This window comes from Pelophylax lessonae, assembly GCF_965119305.1.
Source record: "Pelophylax lessonae genome assembly, chromosome: 2".
Taxonomy (NCBI): domain Eukaryota; kingdom Metazoa; phylum Chordata; class Amphibia; order Anura; family Ranidae; genus Pelophylax; species Pelophylax lessonae.
Genome location: NC_138769.1, coordinates 101,660,826 through 101,682,693, shown reverse-complemented (window position 1 = coordinate 101,682,693; position 21,868 = coordinate 101,660,826). Strand labels below are relative to the sequence as shown.

The window sequence follows — 21,868 nt, the reverse complement described above, 5'->3', positions numbered from 1 at the left end:
GAGAACACCCATGACACATAACCTGAGATTATATATTATTTTTGCTGATTCCAGTACAGTACAGGTCCCTGATTGGTTGCTGTGGCTTGTTGGCGTTCATCATTGCACGGTTGTAATGCAAAGTGAATAAGCATTGCGCTCTCATTTTCTTTATACTTGTTACAAACTGTCACCAGAAAAAGTAAAGATTACAGATTAGGCTCCTAAACTGAACTTTATTTAGGGAGGCGATGACAAATTGTACGAACCGCACGGCAAGTACTTTTTCCACTACCCCGTCTGTCATTTTCCTTCTGGAAAGAAAAACCGCTTCCTCTGCGGAAATAAATCTCCCAAATCACAGAGCCTGCGGCTAAAGAGCCCTTCATCCATTTAAAGCATGTCTGTAGAGAAAGGGAATGGCTGAATATTATGGAGGCCCCGTAGAAGCACAGAAAAAGGAGTACGTAAAGTATTATATAAAGATTATATAATAGTTATAGTCTTTAAACGCTTGATTGCAGCGGTTTCCCCTTCTATAAACTATTTTTATTGATTTGCAATGAGAACTTGTTAGAAAACGTGACTACTCCAGGAAAAGTGAATTCCCTCGCACAGCCCCCTCCCCTCCCTCCTTGTACGTCATAGCCCTCTTCTCTTCTGGGAGTGTCTAATTACTCTGTGCTGGCCCAGCTCCTCTGCTCCTCCCAACCATAACCTTTTATATAGGTGCCAGAGGAGGAGCAAAGGGTGACAGCTCTGAGTCGGCTTGGGGCTGCTGACATCACATCTAAGATGGCGGTACCAAGCAGCAACCTCAGGGGTTCCAGACAACTACACAAAGGAGGCTTTTCCAGGTAAATAACATTATATGCACATATATACTAATGTATAGACTAATATTGAAAGGAATGATCTGGTGACAGGGTCTCTTCAAAATTCTTCAAATAGTGAACCAGCCTGGGGTATTGTTCCTAAAACTGAACTCTTGTAGATATATAAAAAAAAAAAAAATCAACTAATACCGTTCTGTGTTTATTAAAGCGGAGCTTCACCCAAAAGGTGAAGCGCTGCTTGTTTGCACCCTCCCACCCTCAACTGCCACATTTGCCACTTTTGTGGGCGGGAGCGGGTACCTGGTATTGACAACTACCAATTTCCTGCACTGAGCCGGAAGTTTGCTGCCCCCCTTTCACCTGTAGTCTTATGAGATGCATCACAGGTCCCAGGTGACTACAGGACCATTCACAAGGTGCAGAGTGACTCGCGCATGCGCAGTAGAAAACCGTCTGTGATTCCGCAAGTCTTCACTTCCCGTTTCTCTTACTTGCTATGCCGCCTGCACCCGAAGCCTATTGAAGAATCGGTTCCGGTGAGGACATTGCTGGATCCCTGGACAGGTAAGTCAGCAGCTACAATATTTATAGCTGCTGACTTTAAATTTTTTTTTTTTAGGGTAGTCTGGAGCTCCTCTTTAACCACTTAAGCCCCGGAAGATTTTACCCCCTTCCTGACCAGGGCCTATTTTGCGATTCGGCACTGCGTGACTTTAACGGATAATTGCGCGGTCATGCAACGCTGTACCCAAATGAATTTGATGTCCTTTTTTTCCCACAAACAGAGCTTTCTTTTGGTGGTATTTGATCACCTGTGCGATTTTTTGATCATGCGCTATAAACAAAAAAAGAGCGTCAATTTTGCAAAAATAACAATATTTTTCAATATTTTTTTATATGAAATTCCCCAAAAAAAAATGTAAAAATCAAAATTTTTTAACATTTTAGGCCAATTTGTTTTCTGCTACATATGTTTGGTAAAAAAAAAAAATCGCAAAAAGCGTATTTTGATTGGTTTGCGCAAAAGTTATTGCGTTTACTAACTAAGGGAAAGATTTTTGTCATTTTTATGGTTTGTTTTTTTTAACGAGTAATGGCGGCGATCTGCGATTTTTTTTGCGGGACTGCGACATTGCGGCGGACAGATCGGACCCCTGACTGACATTTTTGACACTGTTGGGGGGACCAGTGACATTACTACAGTAATCAGTGCTATTTATATGCACTGTTACTGTAAAAATGACACTGGGAGGGAAGGGGTTAACTTTATTGGAGAGGGAGGGGTTAAGTGTGTCCCTAGGGGCGTGATTCTAACTGTCATTGGATGTGGCTGTTTGTGTAACAGCACAGATCAACGGTCCTACATAGCAGGACCGTATGATCTGTGCTTTTACACAGGGGAGAGTGACAGGCGGCTTTGTTTACATTAGCCGCCTGCCTTTCTCCCTCTCTATCCGACGATCACACGCGCCGGCTTCTTCGGGTACGAGCGGGGGCGCGCCTCCGGCGGCACGCGCTCGCCCCCTATTCGCTCCCAGGCTAGTGACGTACTGGTACGTCACTTTGCCTGGGAGGGGCTGACCGCCGGCGTATATAGTCGGGCGGCCGGCAAGTGGTTAAAGCGTAACTCCACTTTTGTTGAGAAAAAACATTCCCCTCTGGGTGATCTGTGTACATTTCAAGGATTATACCAAATTTTGTTGCAGATTCCTACCTTTTGTTATTCTAAAGAAATCCCTGTGTGCTTCTCTGTGTCCATGAAGGAAAATTAATCTAATGGGAGTGGTTTCATATTTATCAATCAGCTGTGCATCTGCAGAGCACTAATGAGGAAAGCTGCTGGGTCTGCATCCCTTTAGACGTGTTCCTATTGGGAGTATCTCACCAAAAATGATATTTGTGTTGCAGGGGATGCCAGAAATCTGACTTGTATGTTAGTGCAGACTTCTGGGAAAATTGGTGAGCCAATCACACAAGCAGGAAATGATGTTTCTGAGGTGTGGCCAGGATACTTTCTGTGTACAGAACAGCTCCAGGTAGCCATATTGTATTGCATTTTCAGAAAATTACAGAGCTGCAGATTGAAAAGGAGAGATCAATTTTAATAACATTCAATTACAATATGATTTGTGTAGCAATTGAATACTCTATATTATTTTTTCTTTATTTGCTATTTCTTTCCCCACAAAAGTGAAGTTACCCTTTAAGATGATGTAATACATTTTAAATGAAACTAGTATAAATAATTTCATTTGATATCAGTACCTGTACAGCAGTAATCACACTGGGAGAGGGAGGGGCAGGAATTAGGGCCAATCAGGTATCCTGCATTCACATGTGCCAACAAGAAACAAGCTGACAGGCAGAGAGAGAGAGAGAGCAGAGAGGTGACCTCAATGGTCCACTGCTTCTCTTTTGCCCAATGAAATGTCAGGGACAGGGAGGTGACCAATCTGTCTTTATTGACGGCAGCAAAGAAAAGTCTGGTGTGCGGTCTGGCAAAGCTGTGTAAACATCTGGACTGGATGGACAGAAATAAGAAATCCTTTAGCAGGCACGACAGCTCTCATTTATGTATTCCAGCTATCTGTTTGCCCGTTAGAAATCACTGAGTCTCTTCTATCTATAATGCTGTATAGAAATAAACAATTTATAGACAATGACACCCATTCTCCCAACACTCCCCCCCCCCCCCCAGCATGAATAGATACCCCCTACCCACCTCCCAGAGTGCACTGCATTTATTATTTTTCATTCATACTCAGTCTCAGGATGTCTGACTACGCTCAGACAGGGCCGGGACAAGGGGTAGGCATGAAGGGTGACTGCCCTGGGTGCAATAATTTATTGCAGGGATGGGGGCACCCTGAACCTAACCCTAAGGGGGGGGGCACAGTTTGGCATCTTTGCCCTGGGGCGCTGGATGACCTTGTCCCGGCACTGCGCTCAGACTACTCCACATCTTGCAAGCAGCGTTTCTCAAGTGGCTTAGCGGTTAGCACGTGTCTTGCAGCATAGGGTCCTCACTTTGTACCACAACCTGGACACTACCTGCATGGAGTTTGCATGCTCTCCCTGTGCTTATTATGTTCCTCCTACACTCCAAAGACATGCTGGTAGGTTAACAAGCTAATGTCTAAACTGCAGGGTCTGATGGCAGGGAGCCCGTTGTGCACACTCCTATGCCCATGTGCAGGGCAGCCATCAGAAATTTTGGGGCCCCTTACACAGCTTTAGGCCAGGCCCCTCTGGGCCTGACCACCAGGTTACATCCTCCTCCTCTGTGGGGGCCTGTGAATGCATATGGTTGGCTGCTAGGTTGCCTAGCAACCAATAATTTTGACAGCGGTGGCCAGCGGCAGGATGGGAGTTAGGAGCCAGTGCAGCAGGTGTCACCAGCAGGAGTCGAGACTAGTTGTCAGTGTAGGGGCCAACTTGGAGCACGGGACAACCCAAGGGACTGGGCCCCCTGGGACGCCCGGGCCCCCTACATCTGTATGGGCTATACCCCCCTGATGGCAGTCCTGCCCATGTGCCATGATCTCTGCCACATTCTGGTGACCTTCCAGTGTGTGACAAGAGTATTTCTGGACCCAGTCTGATTTATTAATACTGCCAATACCAGAGGAGGGATCAATGATCAGCCACCCTGCGTAGCCTCAGGTGACCCGAAGTTAAGTATCCAAGTCATCATTCCCGTCTCCGTTCTCTACTCAATTACTAACACAGCCGAGATTGGAACCAATGTCGTCACTCACCCCGAGGCTGCTGGCACAAGCCAAAGATAGAAACAAAATGGGCACTGGGCATTGTTTAACATTTATTTCAAAGGCCTAGTTGTCCTTTAACGATGATGCTGACCACTGCCACAAATAGGACATCCGCCATCCTTCCCTAGGCATGCCCCCCCTCTCACAAGCTTCTAATTAGAGAAAACTCAATATCTTAACTTTTTCTTTTTCAGAAATTCACAAATCTGCCCCATGGGACTCCGTGTCCCTAGATCTGTATATTGCCAAACAGGGAATAAGGGTAGGATTGACTGTAACAATGATGACCTCAAAGCAAATGACTTATTTTTATAGTTCCTCAATATCACGTTACATGTGTTGTTGCACTGCTGTGCTATTCATTGTTAATCTTCATTTACCTTGACAATATACACTATATTACCAAAAGTATTGGGACACCTGCCTTTACACACACATAAACTTTAATGGCATCCCAGTCTTAGTCCGTAGGGTTCAATATTGGGTTGGCCCACCCTTTGCAGCTACAACAAAGGCTGTCCACAAGGTCTAGGAGTGTGTCTATGGCAATGTTTGCCCATTCTTCCAGAAGTACATTTGTGAGGTCAGGCACTGATGTTGGATGAGAAGGCCTGGCTTGCAATCTCCGCTCTAATTCATCCCAAAGGTGTTCCATCGGTTTGAGGTCAGGACGCTGTGCAGGCCAGGCAAGTTCCTCCACCCCAAACTCACTCATTCACATCTTTATGGACCTTGCTTTGTGCACTGGTCCAAATCATTTGGTGGAGGGGGGGTTATGGTGGAGAGGTTGTTTTTCAAGGGTTGGGCTTTGCCCCTTAGTTCCAGTGAAGGGAACTCCTAAGGCGTCAGCATACTAAGACATTTCGGACAATTTCATGCTCCCAACTTTGTGGAAACAGTTTGGGGATGGCCCTTCCTGTTCCAACATGATGCGCACCGGTGCACAAAGCAAGGTCCATAAAGACATGGATGAGCGAGTTTGGGGTGGAGGAACTTGACTGGCCTGCACAGAGTCCTGACTTAAACCCGATAGAACACCTTAAGGATGAATTCAAGCGGAGATTGCCAGCCAGGCCTTCTCGTCCACATCAGTGCCAGACCTCACAGATGCGCTTCTGGACGAATGGTCAAACATTCCCATAAACACACTCCTAAACCTTGTGGACAGCCTTCCCAGAAGAGTTGAAGCTGTTATAGCTGCAAAGGGTGGGCCAACTCAATATTGAACCCAATGGACTATTGGCACTTTTCCACTGCAAGTATCGGCTCGGCTCTACTCGGCCCTGCTTGGCCTTGCTTGGCCCGGTTTGCTTTTCCACTGCTGGTACCGCATAGTACGGTGTTGGAACGGTTTGGTACGGTACGGTATGGTTTGCTTTTCCACTAAAGTAGTACTAAAGTTAAGTGGGTGGGATAACAACGGGGTGGGTGGGATTCTCTGACCAATCAGTGGCTAGTAGTGACTGCATGCAAAGGATTGTGGGATATGGTACCTCTTGGAACCACAATCGAGGTGGTACTGTTTTTGAGAGCCGTACCGTTTGGTTCCATGCAGTGGAAAAGCACAGCCGTGCCGTGCCGTACCGTACCGTACCATACTGAACCGTTCCTACACCATACCATGCGGTACCAGCAGTGGAAAAGCGCAAAAGCGAGCCAAACCATTCGGTTCCATGCAGTGGAAAAACGCCTTAAGACTGGGATGCCATTAAAGTTCATGTTTGTGTAAAGGCAGGCGTCCCAATACTTTTAGTAATATAGTGTATAAGAAATATGTGCAATTTCAACAACGCACTGCTGTGAATGGAAAATGTCCAGGTTCTTATGGGGTTATTAAAATATAAAAAGCAATAAAGAAATTATAGGATTTATATTGGCAATATTCAACTATATAGAGATCCAGAATCTGTTTGAGGCTCTAGGATTGCCAGATTTAAAACAACCAGATTATTTTACTGGGGAGAGGACAAGAGAAGAACCATTTATGAACAGAACCCAGATTCACAGGAAGGGATTCTTGTGCTGATGCCAATAACAAATTTATCTCCGGGTAGATTGACAGAATACAGAAAACAAGGTTTAGAAATAGGAACACAATTATATTTTACAAGGCCGATTTAGACGATCGTAGTCTCAACAATATGTTTTCCCCTCTGCTGCTCAGATTGTGCTAAAAAAAACAACATGCCTCCGACCACTTCCTACATTCGCTTCTGCTTAAACAAAAAAAAAAAGTTACGCAAGTGAAACTACATTTACGTATATGACCAAACTGTGGAAATCACGTGACTGTACAAGGCCCCAAAAAGAAAATCATCACAAATAATTTGATAAATGAGACGGCGTTCCATTTTTAAGCAGAAATGTATCCAATTTTGATTTTGGATTCCTCAACAAGCCTATATTAGGATGAAGAAAATAGGTTTGCCTGTTATATTCCACCTAGGTTAAAAAAAAAAAAAAATGTACTTGATCCCAAAATTTTATGGAAAAAAGTGCAACGAAAGACCACGGAGTTTATTTACTAAAACTGGAGAGCGCATGGCAGCCAATCAGCTTCTGACTTAAGCTTGCTTAATTAGGCTTTGACAAAAAAATTGGAAGCTTATTGGTTGAAATTCAAAGTAGGCAGATCTGGTAGTTGGGCAACCCAAAGCCCTAAGTTACTAGAGGCTGATGCATGAATACTTGAACTAAACTACGTCACTTTGGGCACTGGTATCCAACTCCACTGGGTTTTATTTAGTAAAGGGGAAAGGCAATAACAAAGAGTAAAGCCTCGTACACCCGCGTCGAAAATCAGCAGGGAATTTTCGTCCAACGACCGATCTGCCGATTTTCGGCTTGTTAGTATGATGCTTCCGACAACCGAATCCGACTTTTCGGCCGAAAAAAATCTGGTGTGCAGGCTATAAAACTTTTGTCCGCCGTCAAAACATGTCCGATTTTCGTGCAGTCAGTACAGATTTCGATAGGGAAAAATCTAATGAGCAAGACTGGGCATGCTCAGAGAAGAAAGAACACAAAGAAAGCAAACCAACACATGACATCACTTTTGAAGTAGAATTTCGTCGGGCGAGAAAATTTGTGTGCAGTCTAGGCACATTCCAACCAACAAAACACAACTCTGGACAAAAGACGGACGATCGGTCGGCCGATAATCATTGCGTGTGTACGGGGCTTAAGTTACTAGAGGCTGATGCATGAATACATGAACTAAACTACGTCACTTTTGGCACTAGTATCCAACTCCACTGGGTTTTATTTAGTAAAGGGGAAAGGCAATAACAAAGAGTAACTGATGAGATATGACTTTTTGTTATTGGTGATGCTCAACAAGGAGTCCTGATTGCTATAAATGAGGACTGGTTCACACCATTTCACCGGAGTTGCACTGATTTGCATAGGTCAACACAGACTCAACGCCAGGGCACTTAGAATGTCCCTCACCCCCGCTACACAATGGACACCAGCCCGCACTCGTTTTAGCATGCTGGTGGGAGCAAGATCTTATTCCGTTTAGCTTGACGGTGTGCATAAAACCGTATTGTACGGTCAACCAGAAATGAAATATATCGCAGCTGACCTGTTCTTCAATGGGGCTGAATTTGTTCCCTAATATTATTCCCACCTGGTGATCCTACCCACTAACACACATCCTGTCCTAGGGTGACAACGCTCACTCACTATATTGTTTCTTCATTCCTCCCAGGACCTCCTGCTCTCTAGCTCCTTTGTAACCACTTCCCATGCTCGCCTCCAGGACTTCTCCCGAGCTTCTCCCATCCTCTGGAATGCTCTACCCCCATCTGTCCGACTATCTCCAACTTTGTCTACTTTCAGACGATCCCTGAAAACACATCTTTTCAGAGAAACCTATCTGGCAACCACCTAACAACTGTACTCTTATTTTCTCCATCAGCCCATCCCCCACAGTTATTACATCTTGTATCTCTTGACCATCTCTCTTAGATTGTAAGCTCTAACGAGCAGGGTCCTCTGATTCCTACTGTATTAAAGTGTATTGTATTTGTACTGTCTACCCTCAAGTTGTAAAGTGCTACGTAAACTGTCGGCGCTATATAAATACTATATAATAATCAATTTAAGAACATTGTGGTCACCCTATTTTGAGCTACAACCAACTCCTTCTGTCCTCATCTCCATTAAGTAGAGTAGCGTTTCTCCACCTTTTTATCCCAAAAACAATTTAGGTCTTGAGACACCCTTATCAAAACCAATTCAGTATCAATGACAAAAATGCCTCTTACATTGTTACTCAGTAAGAAGAATGTCAACCTTGCAATGGTGGTCAAAATGCCAAAAATATCTAAAGAGAGGTTGGTATCACGCTGCTGGCTTTGCCAAGTGGTGTAAGTCATTGAACTATGCAGACACCATCAAACAGGAGGGTCAATCAGTCATGGCTCGAGGAACCTCTAGAAACCTCTGGAGGAACCCTGGTTGAGAATGGCTGACATAGAAGGAGGACGGTGGGCTGTAGTCCACATTAGATAGCTAGGAAAGTTGAACATTGTTTGAGATATAATTTCAGCACACAGGAAGTTACAATGACAATGAACTATCATGAGCAACAGGTTTTTTTTCTGTACTTTCAGAAAATGTACTTGGTCCTAAAATAAGAAAACAAATGTAACCACTACATCTAGTCTCCATTCACACTAGCACGACTTGGTCAGCCTGACAAGTCACGCACCGTCGTGGTCCATTGACTGCTTCTATTAAAGCATTAATCTAGTCTCCATTCACACTGGTACGACTTGTCAGACGACTTGGGTCAGCCTGACAAGTCACGCAACGTCGCGTCCCATAGTGTAGTACAGGACCGGTTCTAATAGGAGCGACACAAGTTGCTCCGACTTAGAAAAAGGGTCCTGTACTACTTCGGCGCGACCTGGAGCGACTTGCATAGACATTTACTTTATGAAGTCTGTGCAAGTCGTGCCAAAGTCGCGGTGTACGCGACTTCACAGGTCGCCCCCTAAGTCGGATCACCGTAGTGTAAACCGAGTCTTAGGGTTTGTAACCTGCAATACATTGCATTTTGTTTTTTGGGTTTAGATATCCTTTATTTATTGTAGTTTTTTTATATAGTGCTTTACATATTGTACATTCACATCAGTCCCTGTCTTCAAGGGGCTTAGAATCTTGAAGGACTGTATTAAAAATCAGGTGCATAAATGTAAAAAAGCATGTTGAGATATATGAACCAAAAAAAAGAATATACAACTAAAAACAATATAATTAGACAACAAATAAAAAAAAATGCATTTGGCAAGGGCGATCTTACCCTGGCTTCGTTCTGGTTGAAGATATCGCTGTCTTGCACACAAGCCACCAGGGAGGAGAAGGTGTAGTTAAAGTTTCTGAAGTGCATGTTGGTTGCTGAATTGCCCCAAGCAGAAACAAGCTGCTTTCAGTCGAAGTTCTAAGACGCGAGCGCGACTATACAGAGCAAAGCTTACAGTAAACTCAGTTTATAAGGGAACTGCTTCAACTCCTCCCCACGAAACTTTACAGCTTGTCTGCTATGGGGCAGCACATTCCTCTACTGAGTCCTACATGCTCTGCAAGCGAAGCTGGGGAGAGGACTAGCTGGAAAGGGCGTGACGTCACCATTACTCACTTTCTGTATGCTAATTAAGTTTGCCTGGTTTTTTTTTTTTTTTCTTTTTGCTTTGCAGGATGGAAAAACAGCTGAGGTTTGCATAGCAGCTGCTTTATCAAAACCTTTGGCTGCATAGTTTCCACTGCTAGTAATTCCATTCAGCACTCAGACTTACATGTTCTCACCACTTGAGCTGGGCAGCCGGTCTTAAGATGGAAAATGTTAATGCACAAGGCCCGGGCTGTATAGCAACAAACACTTATTATCTGACAGCGGTACTTAAGGCTTTGGGGAGGAAAGGGAGCACACAGTTAATTAGACGTGTTGAACTCAATTGGGACAGAGTAAAAAATGTAAGTACGATAACCCTACGAGGGTCAGTATTTATATTGTAGGCTGCTCCTGTATGATTGCCAAGAACATGTACAACAAGTACAGCACTGCAAGATTAATGCTCATCTAATCAAAAAACAAAAATATAATATAAATTGCAATTTAGTAATCCTTAGATATAGTGACTGCATTGGAGTACATGCATGCGGATGTATAAAAATATAACAATTGGTATGCAGGATCTTGCTGGCAGCAAGATCCTGCATTAAAATTGCTCTCTACACATGTAATATTTGAGCAATATTGTTTTATGTGCATACAGTGTAAATTGCCTCCTGTTGCTAAGATGCAAGCTGTTCCTAAAAGTAACCACCTAGTGTCCTTGTGTTGCTGGGATGCAGGTGGCTTCTGACACCCAGCATTCTTCTGTTGCTAGGACGCAGGTGGTCTCTGCCACCTAGAGTCCTCTGTTGGTAGGACACAGGCAGTCTGTGAGACCTACCTTCCCTCTGTTGCAGGGTCGCAAGTGGCCAGAGATGTATAGTAACTAAGTAGAACTACTGCACTACTGTACTTAAGTACCGAAAGGCGGTATCTGTACTTTCCTAGAGTAGAATTTTTTTCTCCCACTTCCACTTTTACTTCACTACATTTTTTCGATGATTTCAATACTTCTACTCCGATATATTTTTTTTGTGCTGCATAGTTACTCGTTACTATTATAAAAAATTACCACTGCCAGAACAGTAGATGGCAGGTTTCATGAAGCTCAAAACGTGTGTATTATCAGCGCATAGGAAAATAAATGCTACTGTATGTATAAATAAAAGCTGCATTTGAAATAATAAAAAACAATATGATGTTCAAACTTTTGACTTCTTTCTTTAATAACTACATAACACAGTACTTGTACTTTTACTTTCAGTACTTGAGTAGCAACTTTTTTTTCAAAACTACTGGTACTTTTACTTTCAGTACTTGAGTAGCAACATTTTTTAAAAAAACTACTTGCAATACTTAAGTATAAAAAATGTTGAATACTTTAGTACTTCGACTCAAGTCACTTTTTGATTGAGCACTTCCACTTCTACTCAAGTCACTTTTTGATAGAGCACTTGTACTTTTACTCAAGTATGGGTTTCGAGTACTTTATACAACTCTGCAAGTGGCTTCTTCTGCCTACTTGCCGTGTGTTGCTGTGATGCAGGAGGCTTTTGCCACCTACCATCTCTTTGTTGTAAGTACACAGCCAGCTTCTGCTGCCTAGTGTAGTATGGTAGCATCCTTTGGTGGTTAGGACACAGTTAGATCTAAAAGAGTGCATTTGTGCTGTACACATGTAAAGCTTATTGCAAACATATACATGTGTGTAGTGTACAATACATGTATGGGTTTATATGAATACAGCGTTACAGCATAAATGGCATTCTGTTGCTAGCATGCAGGTAGCTTCTGTCCCCTAGTGCCTTCTGTTACCAGGGTGCAGATGGCTTCTGCCACCTAGCGTAGTGTCCCTTAGTTGCTAAGGACACAGGTGGCTTCTGCCGCCCAGCGTCCCTCTGTTGCTAGTATGCAGGTGGCTTTTGCCACTTAGGGTCCCACTGTTGCAAGAACGCAGGTAGCTTCTATTGCCTACTATTGCTCTGTGGCTAGGACAAAGTTGGCTTCCACCGCCTACCATCCCTTTATGTCTAGGAAACAGCCAGCTTCTGCCACCTAGCATTCATTTGTTATTAGGACACAGGCGGCTTCTGAAGGAAACTGCCTAATGTCCTCCTTTTGCAAGGTGGCAGATGGCTCTGAAAGAGTGCAATTGCACTCTACTCAAGTAAACCTTATAACAAACATTTACATGCATGCAGCAAAAAAGTTGGTAATTATGCAGGACCTCAAAAGCAGATTTACTTAACACAATGAAAATTTACTATCTTTTACAGTTGTGTGCATGGGTCCAAAGAAAGCTCTAAATCTGCATTCAGATCTATAAAAATAAAACACTGAACAATTTTATTTTTTTTTTGCGCCCGTGTGCATAAGCCATAGTTGGGTTTTTTTGGGGCGAAGAACATCTTCAGCAAGTACAGAAAACACGTGTTGATCGTGCTACAAATGCAGTTTGATTTTCACTTCCCAGGAGATTGATAGATAGAATAGCAATCTTTTATTTTCTAGTGAAAACTACTAGTCTCCCCAGGCTGCCTTCATGTAATGGAGATGAACAGAGACAGACAAGTTTCAAGGCCAGCCTGATTGAGAACCATGGCTCCCCCATAGACACAGTGGGGGAGTAAGTGTAGCCTCCCAGGGACAGAAAGAGTTATTCACAAAGCTGCTCTCGGAGGAACAGTGCTGATGTGCCAATCACAGGGTTTCACATTGTTTAGGTTCCTTTTTTTTGTTAGAACTTTTAAAATGTCACAAGTAACATTTCATACAGTTCTATTCACAGTATTCATGACTTCTCTGGACCCAACACAAATGGTGTGAATGGGCCTTTAAAGTTGCAAAGAAATACCTCCTGAACTTGCCAGAAACCTGTCCTGACTGTTATCATTGACATTGTGCTTTCAGGACTACAAAACAGCACCCCTCCTTGTTCTGGAAAATAAGAGATGGGCAGAGTTCCATTGTCCTATCTTGTTTCTGTTGTCCTTATACAGAAAGGTGAGAAAGCACTGCCATCCTAGGGTTACTGGCAGAATCATCAGGTGAAGGAAAGAAGGAGCTTAAAAAAAAACAAAAAAAAAAAAACGAATGCTTCAAGTACACCGCGCTTTTTTTTTTTTTTTCAAAGAAACCCTAATGTTCCCACTGGACATGTAGTCAGCAGGTACCAATAGCTGTTCTAAAGTAGTAGTTACCAATCGTTACAATAAACATTTTTCCTGGAGTTCAGCTTTCATTAAAAAAAATTAGTGTGCCCAAAATCCAAAATTGTATTAATTGGGGCTGATCTGAGTTTTAAAGCTGCAGTAATTTGGGGTGATCTGTGTTCTAAGGCTGCATGCATTGGAGCTGATATGAGGTCTAAAGGTGCAGAATTTGGGGCTCATTTGAGACCTGAAGGTGAAGGAATTGGGGCTGATCTGTGGTGCATGCACTCTGGCTTATATGAGATCTTAAGGAGCAGAAATTGGGCCTGATCGGAGTTCTGAATGTGCAGAATTTGGGTCTGATCTAAAGTGTGAAGGTGCATGTACTGGGGCTCATGGAGATCTGAATGTGCAGAAATTGGGCCTAATCTGAGGTTTAAGGGTTTAGAAACTGGGTCTTATCTAAGGTGGGAAGGTACTTGCACTGGGGCTCATATGAAATATGAAGGTGCAGAAATCAGGCCTAATCTGAGGTGTGAAGATACATGTACTGGGGCTCAAAAGAGATCTGAAGGTGCAGAAACTGGGCCTAATCTAGAGTGTGAAGATGAAGGATTTGGGGATGATCTGAAGTGTGAAAGTGCATTCATTGGAACTCATATGAGATCTGAAGTTCTGGGATTTGGGTTGATCTGAGATGTGAATGTGCAGAAATTGGCCTTGATCTAAGGTGTGAAGGTGAAGGTTTTTGGGCTGATCTAAGGTGTGAATGACATGGAGGTTGTCTGAGATCTGAAGGTGCAGAAATTGGGCCTGATCTGAGATGTGAAGGAATTTGGGGCGGATCTGAGGAGTGAGGGTGAAGGAATTGGGGGTGATTCTAAGGTGTGAAGGTGCAGAAATTGTGGCTGAATTGAGGTTTGAAGGTGCATGATGTGGGGCTCATAGAAGTTCTGAAGGTACAGAATTTTGACTCATCTGAAATCAGAAGGTACAGAAATTAGGCATGATCTGAAATGTGAAGGTGCATGCATTGGGCCTCATTTGAGATCTGAAGGTGCAGACATTGGGCCTGCTCTGAAGTGTGAAGGTAAAGGAATTTGGGGCTGATCTGAGGTGTGAAGGTGCAGAAATTGTGGTTAATATGAGATCTGAAGGTACATTAACTGGGGCGTGACCTTAGGTGTAAGGGTGAAGGAATGAGGCTGATCTGAAGTGTGAAGGAGCATGAAATGGGGGGTAATAGGATATCTGAAGGTGCAGAATTTGGATCTGATTTGAAGTGTGAAGGTGCATGCAGTGGGCCTCATTTGAGATTTGAAGGTGCACAAATTGGGCCTGGTCTTAGGTGTGAAGGTACAGAAATTTGATTTCATTTGAGATGGAAAGGTGCAGAATTTGGGGCTGATCTGAGGTGTGATGGTGCAGAAATGTGGGCTGATCTGAGGTGTGAAAGTGCATGCACTGGGGCTCACAAGAGAGCTGAAGGCACAGCGAGCTGATCCGAGGTGTGAAGGTGAAGAAATTGGTAAAGCTAGCCTTGGCAATGCTATTTGCATTTTGACCCATTTATATAGAATGTGTCAATTTCCTATTATTTACGTAGTTTACAGCATTTAAAAACTCCTTTTTATGATTGAGAGTGTGAAATTCACATTTAATTGTATGTAGCAAGCACTCAAACCCTTTGAAAACATTTTTTGGCACACAATGCTCAAAAATTTGCCTACCCCTGCTATAGATCAAGGTTAAAAACAATAACCCTCGTAATCTGGTGATGCAATCCCATGGTGAAAGGGTCCTGAAAGGAAAAAGAGGGACAACTGTAAATGCAGAGATCTAGAGGGCAGCTAGGAGATCTTAATTGTAGCCTAAAATAGGTCCATGCCCCCCCCCCCCCTGGTGTTGGGGTGTTTTGGCCAGCCATGCTCTTGGATGGACCCATTTTGGGCTGTGGTTAAGATCCCCCATAATACCATTTGTTGGAACCCTGGAAGACTGTCAACACCAAATGCGATGTGATCAAATGCCAACACCAACTTGCATTTAATTCCATTAATCTGTCATTAAAGCATTCAGCTTGTGACACAACAAAATCATTTGGCACCACCAGGAACATTTTATGTAAATGAAAAGGAAAAGACAAGGAGTACACACTTGTATCCGGGACAAGAGGAAAAAGACACAAGTTCCCGGATCTTGTTAGCACAAATTAAGCTCCTCAATGTATTTTCCCGCTGATTTCGTAAGTGGAAGATGCGGTCACAAAATCCAAGTCTGCTACTTCTTCCATGTTTCTGGGGAAAGAACTACATGGAACACACAAGGGACATATGAATTCCTAAACAGGAAGCCCGGATTTAAAAGTTTGCTCCCCCTGGATGTGGAAACAAGTGCTGAATTACTGAACACACATTACTAATGTGTTTATTACACGGACGCTCTGGGAAATTGCAAAGCTCAAAGGAAAAATAAGATGTAAGAAGGAGCAGTAATTACAGTTGTTCAATCATCTCCCTCCCAAGTCCGAGCAGAGATTTAACTATTCCCAGCACAGGCTGGGCGTCACCACTACATGTACATAGCTGTTATGTATTCTTTCTATTTAAAGAGAACCTGACAGGATGAAAGCATGGGAGCTGCTCCATTTTTGCCTAGAGATGGGCTTTATAACTGAAGTGCATGTTCCTGTCACTTGAAATAATTGATTTAGGCCAAGCTTGCGCAAACAAATAATTTCCAAGTGGTCGCTGTGTGCACTGTAACATATTGTGGTCGCAACAGCTACATACAGTAATGGTACTTTTCCACTGCAAGTACCGGCTCGGCTCTACTCGGCCCTGCTTGGTTTTCCACTGCATAGTACCGCATGGTACGGTGTTGGAACAGTTCGGTACGGTTTGGTATGGTTTGCTTTTCCACTAAAGTAGTACTAAAGTAAGTGGGTGGGATAACAACGATTCTCTGACCAATCAGTGGCTAGTAGTGACCGCATGCAAAGGATTGTGGGATATGGTACCGGTATGGTACCTCTTGTGGCGCTTTTCCACTGCATGGAACCGAACGGTTCGGCTCGCTTTTGTGCTTTTCCACTGCTGGTACCGGATGGTATGGTGTAGGAACGGTTCGGTACGGTACGGCGGCGCTTTTCCACTGCATGGAACCGAACGGTACGGCTCTCAAAAACAGTACCACCTCGATTGTGGTTCCAAGAGGTACCATACCCGGTACCATATCCCACAATCCTTTGCATGCAGTCACTCACTACTGAATGGTCAGAGAATCGTTGTTATCCCACCCACTTAACTTTAGTACTACTTTAGTGGAAAAGCAAACCATACCGTACCGTACCGAACCGTTCCAACACCGTACTATGCGGTACCAGCAGTGGAAAAGCAAACCGGGCCAAGCAGGGCCGAGTAGAGCTGAGCCGGTACTTGCAGTGGAAAAGTGCCATTAGAACCACAATCGAGGTGGTACTGTTTTAGAGAGCCGTACCGTTCGGTTCCATGCAGTGGAAAAGCGCCGCCGTACCGTACCGAACCGTTCCTACACCATACCATGCGGTACCAGCAGTGGAAAAGCACAAAAGCGAGCCAAACCGTTCGGTTCCATGCAGTGGAAAAGCCCCATAAGTGGCCCTGTGTTCCGTTGCAGTACGGGCGACTTTTCATCTGCTGCTGGAACAAAGTTGGCCTAAATAGTTCTCAGCTATTCAGGAGAAGCCTTCTATTTTTATCAATGAATATCGATTGGCTGTGATAGAGAAGTGGAATTATGATGTCAAGATCTCCACTTCCACCAATCAGAGAAAGCCTTGTGTTCATTTAAAATGCCCCTCAAACGCCTATGCACAAGGTATAATAGACAGCACATAGTGCTGTTCACACTATCAAAACATGAAGCATTAGCGTCGCTTCAAAATGAAAGCCTCATGTAGAGTCAGGAGGCATTTGAAGCCTTTCAATGCATCCCAATAAAGTCTATGGTAATGCTTCGCAATTGCTCTGACAGGCAGTTGCGGGGCGTTCAGATTAGCTTTTCAAACGCTTTAGAATTGCCTATAGAGCGTTTGGGGAGCATTTTACCTCCTTATTAACGCTCATAAAACAACTAACGCCCATACTAAAGCTCATTAAAACGAGTCTAATGCCCATACTAGCGCTATAGGAGCATTTGTTAGGCGTTAGAAATTTTGTCAAGTGTGAACAAGTCCTTAGTAATTCAAAGAGTTAGTTTGGGCCTGCTTGGTGACAGGAAACATGACATTCAGCTTTAATACATACCCTTATACCATCAAGTAACCTTCCTTGGCGCTGACTTGACGCTGACTAGATGCCGGTCAACGCCGGTAAACGCTGGCTTGCTGCCCGTTAACTCCAAACTGACTTGGGACTGCTTTCCTGTATAATGAAGTCCTCCTTGAGCTCCCTTAAGCACTCCTTACTGAGGTAGCTACTTGTATGACTGCTGCGCTGCCGAACACTTCAGGGTCCACACCGGTGCCCCCTTTTACTCACTTATCTTCAGGGCTTAGACACTGGCACCCCCTTTCTAAGCCTTCTCTACTGGTTAGCTGGCTCCCAGATCCCTCTGACCTTCTGGAGTGGTCCCCTCTCCTAGGCAGACCCCTGGGCAGTTTTAAATTCTCATAATACTGTTTTTCCTGGAAACTTCTGCCCAGCAGTTACACTCGGTCCACAGCACACTGGATCCCTCTCTGCAGCTCAGCTCAACCTTCGTCCTCTAGGCCGCCTGCCCAGGACACCCTGACTAGCGCTGACAGGAGGAGAGGCAGCCGTCACCCTCCTACTGGGACTCTGCTTCCCGCCAAAGATGCCCTGTCACATGCTCCCCCCAGACTTATAACTCATCCCAGGGTGCATTGCAGCAAACTCCACCCACTGAGATAGCCATAAGCCCTGGTGTGCTATTGGCTAGGTTTCCTCCACTGTCCAAAGGGAGCCCTCATTGGAAACTAAATTGGTCACACCTGGAAACATGTGACAGCCTAACTAAATAATCAGGACCACCTGATATGCAGACAGGGCCACCTATATGCTTTTTCCTAGCACCCACCTAGGAGGGTGCTACACGTGTAAGCTTTTTTAATATTGTACTTACCCTGTAGCAACTAAAGATTATCGCATTTGGATGGTAGTAAGTGGAGGAGGATGTACAAATCAATGCTGCAGCATTGAGAGAACAAGTAGAGCAAAAAAAAAAAGGCAAAACATATTTTGAAACACCATTGAAGTGGGGAGGATGGTGGCCAGATAGGGTCACCAGCAAGAGAGCTCTCTGTCATGGCACTGGCGTGTACTCACCCGCTCCTGGGGGCCTGCGGTGTCCTCGCGGCGGAGTCGCGGCACTCGCCGCTCTCAGAGACCTCTCTCCTGGGTCTGAGGCGGTTCCCTCTCTTGCTCTTGCCGCCGAGGTCCGCGGCGAGCATGCTGTTGTGGCAAGATGGCGGCTGCCATGCAGACCCAGTGTTTTGCACAGGGAGGAGGTGGAGGGCTTCAGATCAGGTAGGAGAGGGAAGCTCAGGGACTATGGTGCAAATCAAGATGGCGCGGGGTCCCTGACTTCCCTTAATAGCTCCTGTGTGCCCCACCTACTGGTGGGAGGTGGTCGGTCATGTGATCCTGGCTCTCTATTTAAATCAAGAACGCCTTTCAGTCAGTGCTTGGTTTTTTTCCTTGCTCTCGTATACCTGCCTTTTGTCCTGTTTCTCAGCTTGTGTAACTGGTTCCTGAGCCTTGATCTTCTGTTTGACTCTCCCTGCCTGCCACCTGAACTGACTCTGGATTGATCGACTTCTCTTGCCAGCCGCCTGCCCTGACTTCGGATTGACTGACCTCACTTTCTGCTTCTTCCAATTAAAGGCCTCCGTGCCACAACAGACCCTTCGGGACCCTGTCCCCACTTCCAGGTGCTCCTGAGGGTTGTGATTGTAAGGGAATGCTGTTCCGCTGCAATTGGATTCTGTCACTGCTGCAAGACCCCAGGAGGGTCGCGACACTCACTCATGGACATGCATGGACAGGTTTCCTGCAACATAATTCAGCATTAGAGGTGTCTACAGCTCCAGAACCATGCAGGAACTTCTTGTGGGATTTGGGATATACTACTCGTGCACTCAATTCCTCAATCAAGCCTGGAGTATAAAGTACTATAACAATGACCAGTTGGTTAACTGGAAAGTAATGTTTAAGAAAGAATATGTTGTAGCACATGGATCAATTTGAAATATTTGTTTATGCCAGTGGTCTTTAAACTGCGGTCCGTGGTGCCCATTGCTTGTCTTTATATGGCCCTTGGGCACCATTCCATCCACTAACACCAATGACGAGGCTCTATTCCATCCACTGACACTAATGATGGAGCACTATTCCATCCCATGACACCAATGATGGGACACCATTCCATCCACTGACATTAATGATGGGGCACCATTCCATCACATGACACCAACGATAAGGCACCATTCCATCCACTGACACCAATGTTGGGGCACCATTCCATCCACTGACCAATGATGATTGGTCACTATTCATCCCACTAACACCAATGACCGGGCACCATTTCATTCGCTGACACCAATGATCGGGCACCATTCCATCTCATGACACCAATGATGGGGCACCAATCCATCCACTGAAACTAATGATGGGGCACAATTCCATCCATTGACCATTGATGATGGGGCACTATTCCTTCCACTGATACCATTGGTCACTTTTCCTCCTATTAAACCCAATGATGGAGCACTGTTTACCTCCACTGGCACCGGGGCATTTTCTACTCCCACCGGCCATAGACTGGCCTCCCTAAAGCCAGAAGAAATTCCCTTTGTTTAGAAATTTTGGAGACCCCTGGTTTAAGCGCACATAAAATGCAAGTACAACTTTTTGTAATCACGCCGCACCCTTTCTTCATTCCAGATGAAGGTGTCGTGTGCATTTTCCAAAACTTTGCACTTACATATTAGAACTCATTGCTTTCACAGATAATTTTCATGTACTCTCCTACACACAGCTTCAGCCATTGGAAGCTTTAAAAGGCAGCAGGCAGACACCTTGGTGATGGCAGAGCCAGTAATGGACCTACTACATAAAGCCTCCAAGAAGTGTCAGGGCCCATTTTCACGAAAGCGATCCACTACAGTGCATTCAATTGTGTTATTGGCATGTGTTAACATGCATTGCATTAAGGCAGCCCATTCATTAAAAAAAATTTAAAAAAATCTTTGCTCCTAATTTCTTTCTCTCTATAGGTCCATGTTGATTGTACATTATCAGAGTTAGACCATCAATGTCCCACTTCACACTAGCGCCTTGACATCGTTTGGTGTCTTCCACTTCAACCAATGTTAGCTCATGTATTACTGACACATCTAATGTTATTTTTTAAGGTAGAAAAAATTGTGATTACATTTCTTCTGTTGGTTGACATGGCTACTTACTAAAGAACATTTGTATTTCTTGTTCTGCTTTGTTACCTCATCTCCAGGAAGTTCACAGAAGGTTTCCCCTTGCATGCTGCCTTTGTTTAGAACAGGCTCTGAAGTTTACTTTCTACCTTAGTGTAGCTTTTTTTTCCTCCTAGCAACTTTCAACAAACTACGACTGAGAGCCGATCCACACTAGCGCGACTTGTCAGCCTGACAAGTCGCACTCCCTCGCGGTCCATTGACCGCCACAGGACCCGTTCTAATAGGAGCAACCAGGGCGGTGCTAGACTATTTTACGCCCTAGGCAAGACCAGCTACTTGCGCCCCCCCCCCCCCCCCCAAAAAAAAAGAAAAAAAAAAAGGGAAATGGTTAAAAACGCCTCTATGTCATACCCAGTGACCCTGATCTGATGCTTCCTCCATGTTATGCTCTCATATCTAGTGACCCCCATATTCCTCCATGTCACACCCGGGGATCCTGATGTCCCTCCATGTCACACCCAGGGACCCTGATGTTTTTCCATGTCACACCCTGGTACCCCATTATTCCTCCATGTCATGCTGTGATACCCACTGACCCCAATGTTCCTCCATGTCACACCAAGGGACCCGTGTTCCTCCATGTCATGCTGTCATACCCAGTGACCCCAATGTTCCTCTATGTCAGACCTTGATGTTCCTCCATGTCACACCTGGGGACCCTGATGTTCCTCCATGTCACACCTGGGGACCCTGATGTTTCTCTGTGTCACATCTGGGGACCCCATTCCCCCGTGGCACACCCAGGGACCCCAATTCCTCATGGCTCACCTGGTGACCCCGAACCCCTGTTACACCCGGTGACCCCTATCCTCCATATCACACCTGGTGACTCTGATTTTCCATGGCACACCTGATGACCCCCATTTCCCTTTCATACCAGGGATGCTCCATTTAACACCCAGGGACCCCGATCCCTTGTTCTGGGCACACTCACTGGGCGGTATGAAGAAAGTGGCCCACACTCTGCCCTCCTTCACTGTGATCCTGCTGATTCCTTCTCCCAGGACACTCCT

At 44.7% G+C, this 21,868-nt stretch overlaps 1 protein-coding gene across 2 annotated transcripts in view; it reads right to left on the bottom strand.

Moving 5' to 3' along the window:
- Positions 1–21,868, bottom strand: part of RCAN1 (regulator of calcineurin 1) — a 167,642-nt gene that overhangs the window by 8,241 nt on the left and 137,533 nt on the right. The window contains exon 1 of one of the 2 annotated variants that reach the window (XM_082244913.1): positions 9,897–10,178. The exons of the other annotated variant lie outside the window; for it this stretch is intronic. Coding sequence (XP_082101039.1) covers positions 9,897–9,983 — 87 coding nt within the window. The 5' untranslated portion in view covers positions 9,984–10,178. Of the gene's footprint in view, positions 1–9,896; positions 10,179–21,868 lie in introns of those variants that run through there. 2 annotated transcript variants of the gene reach the window in all.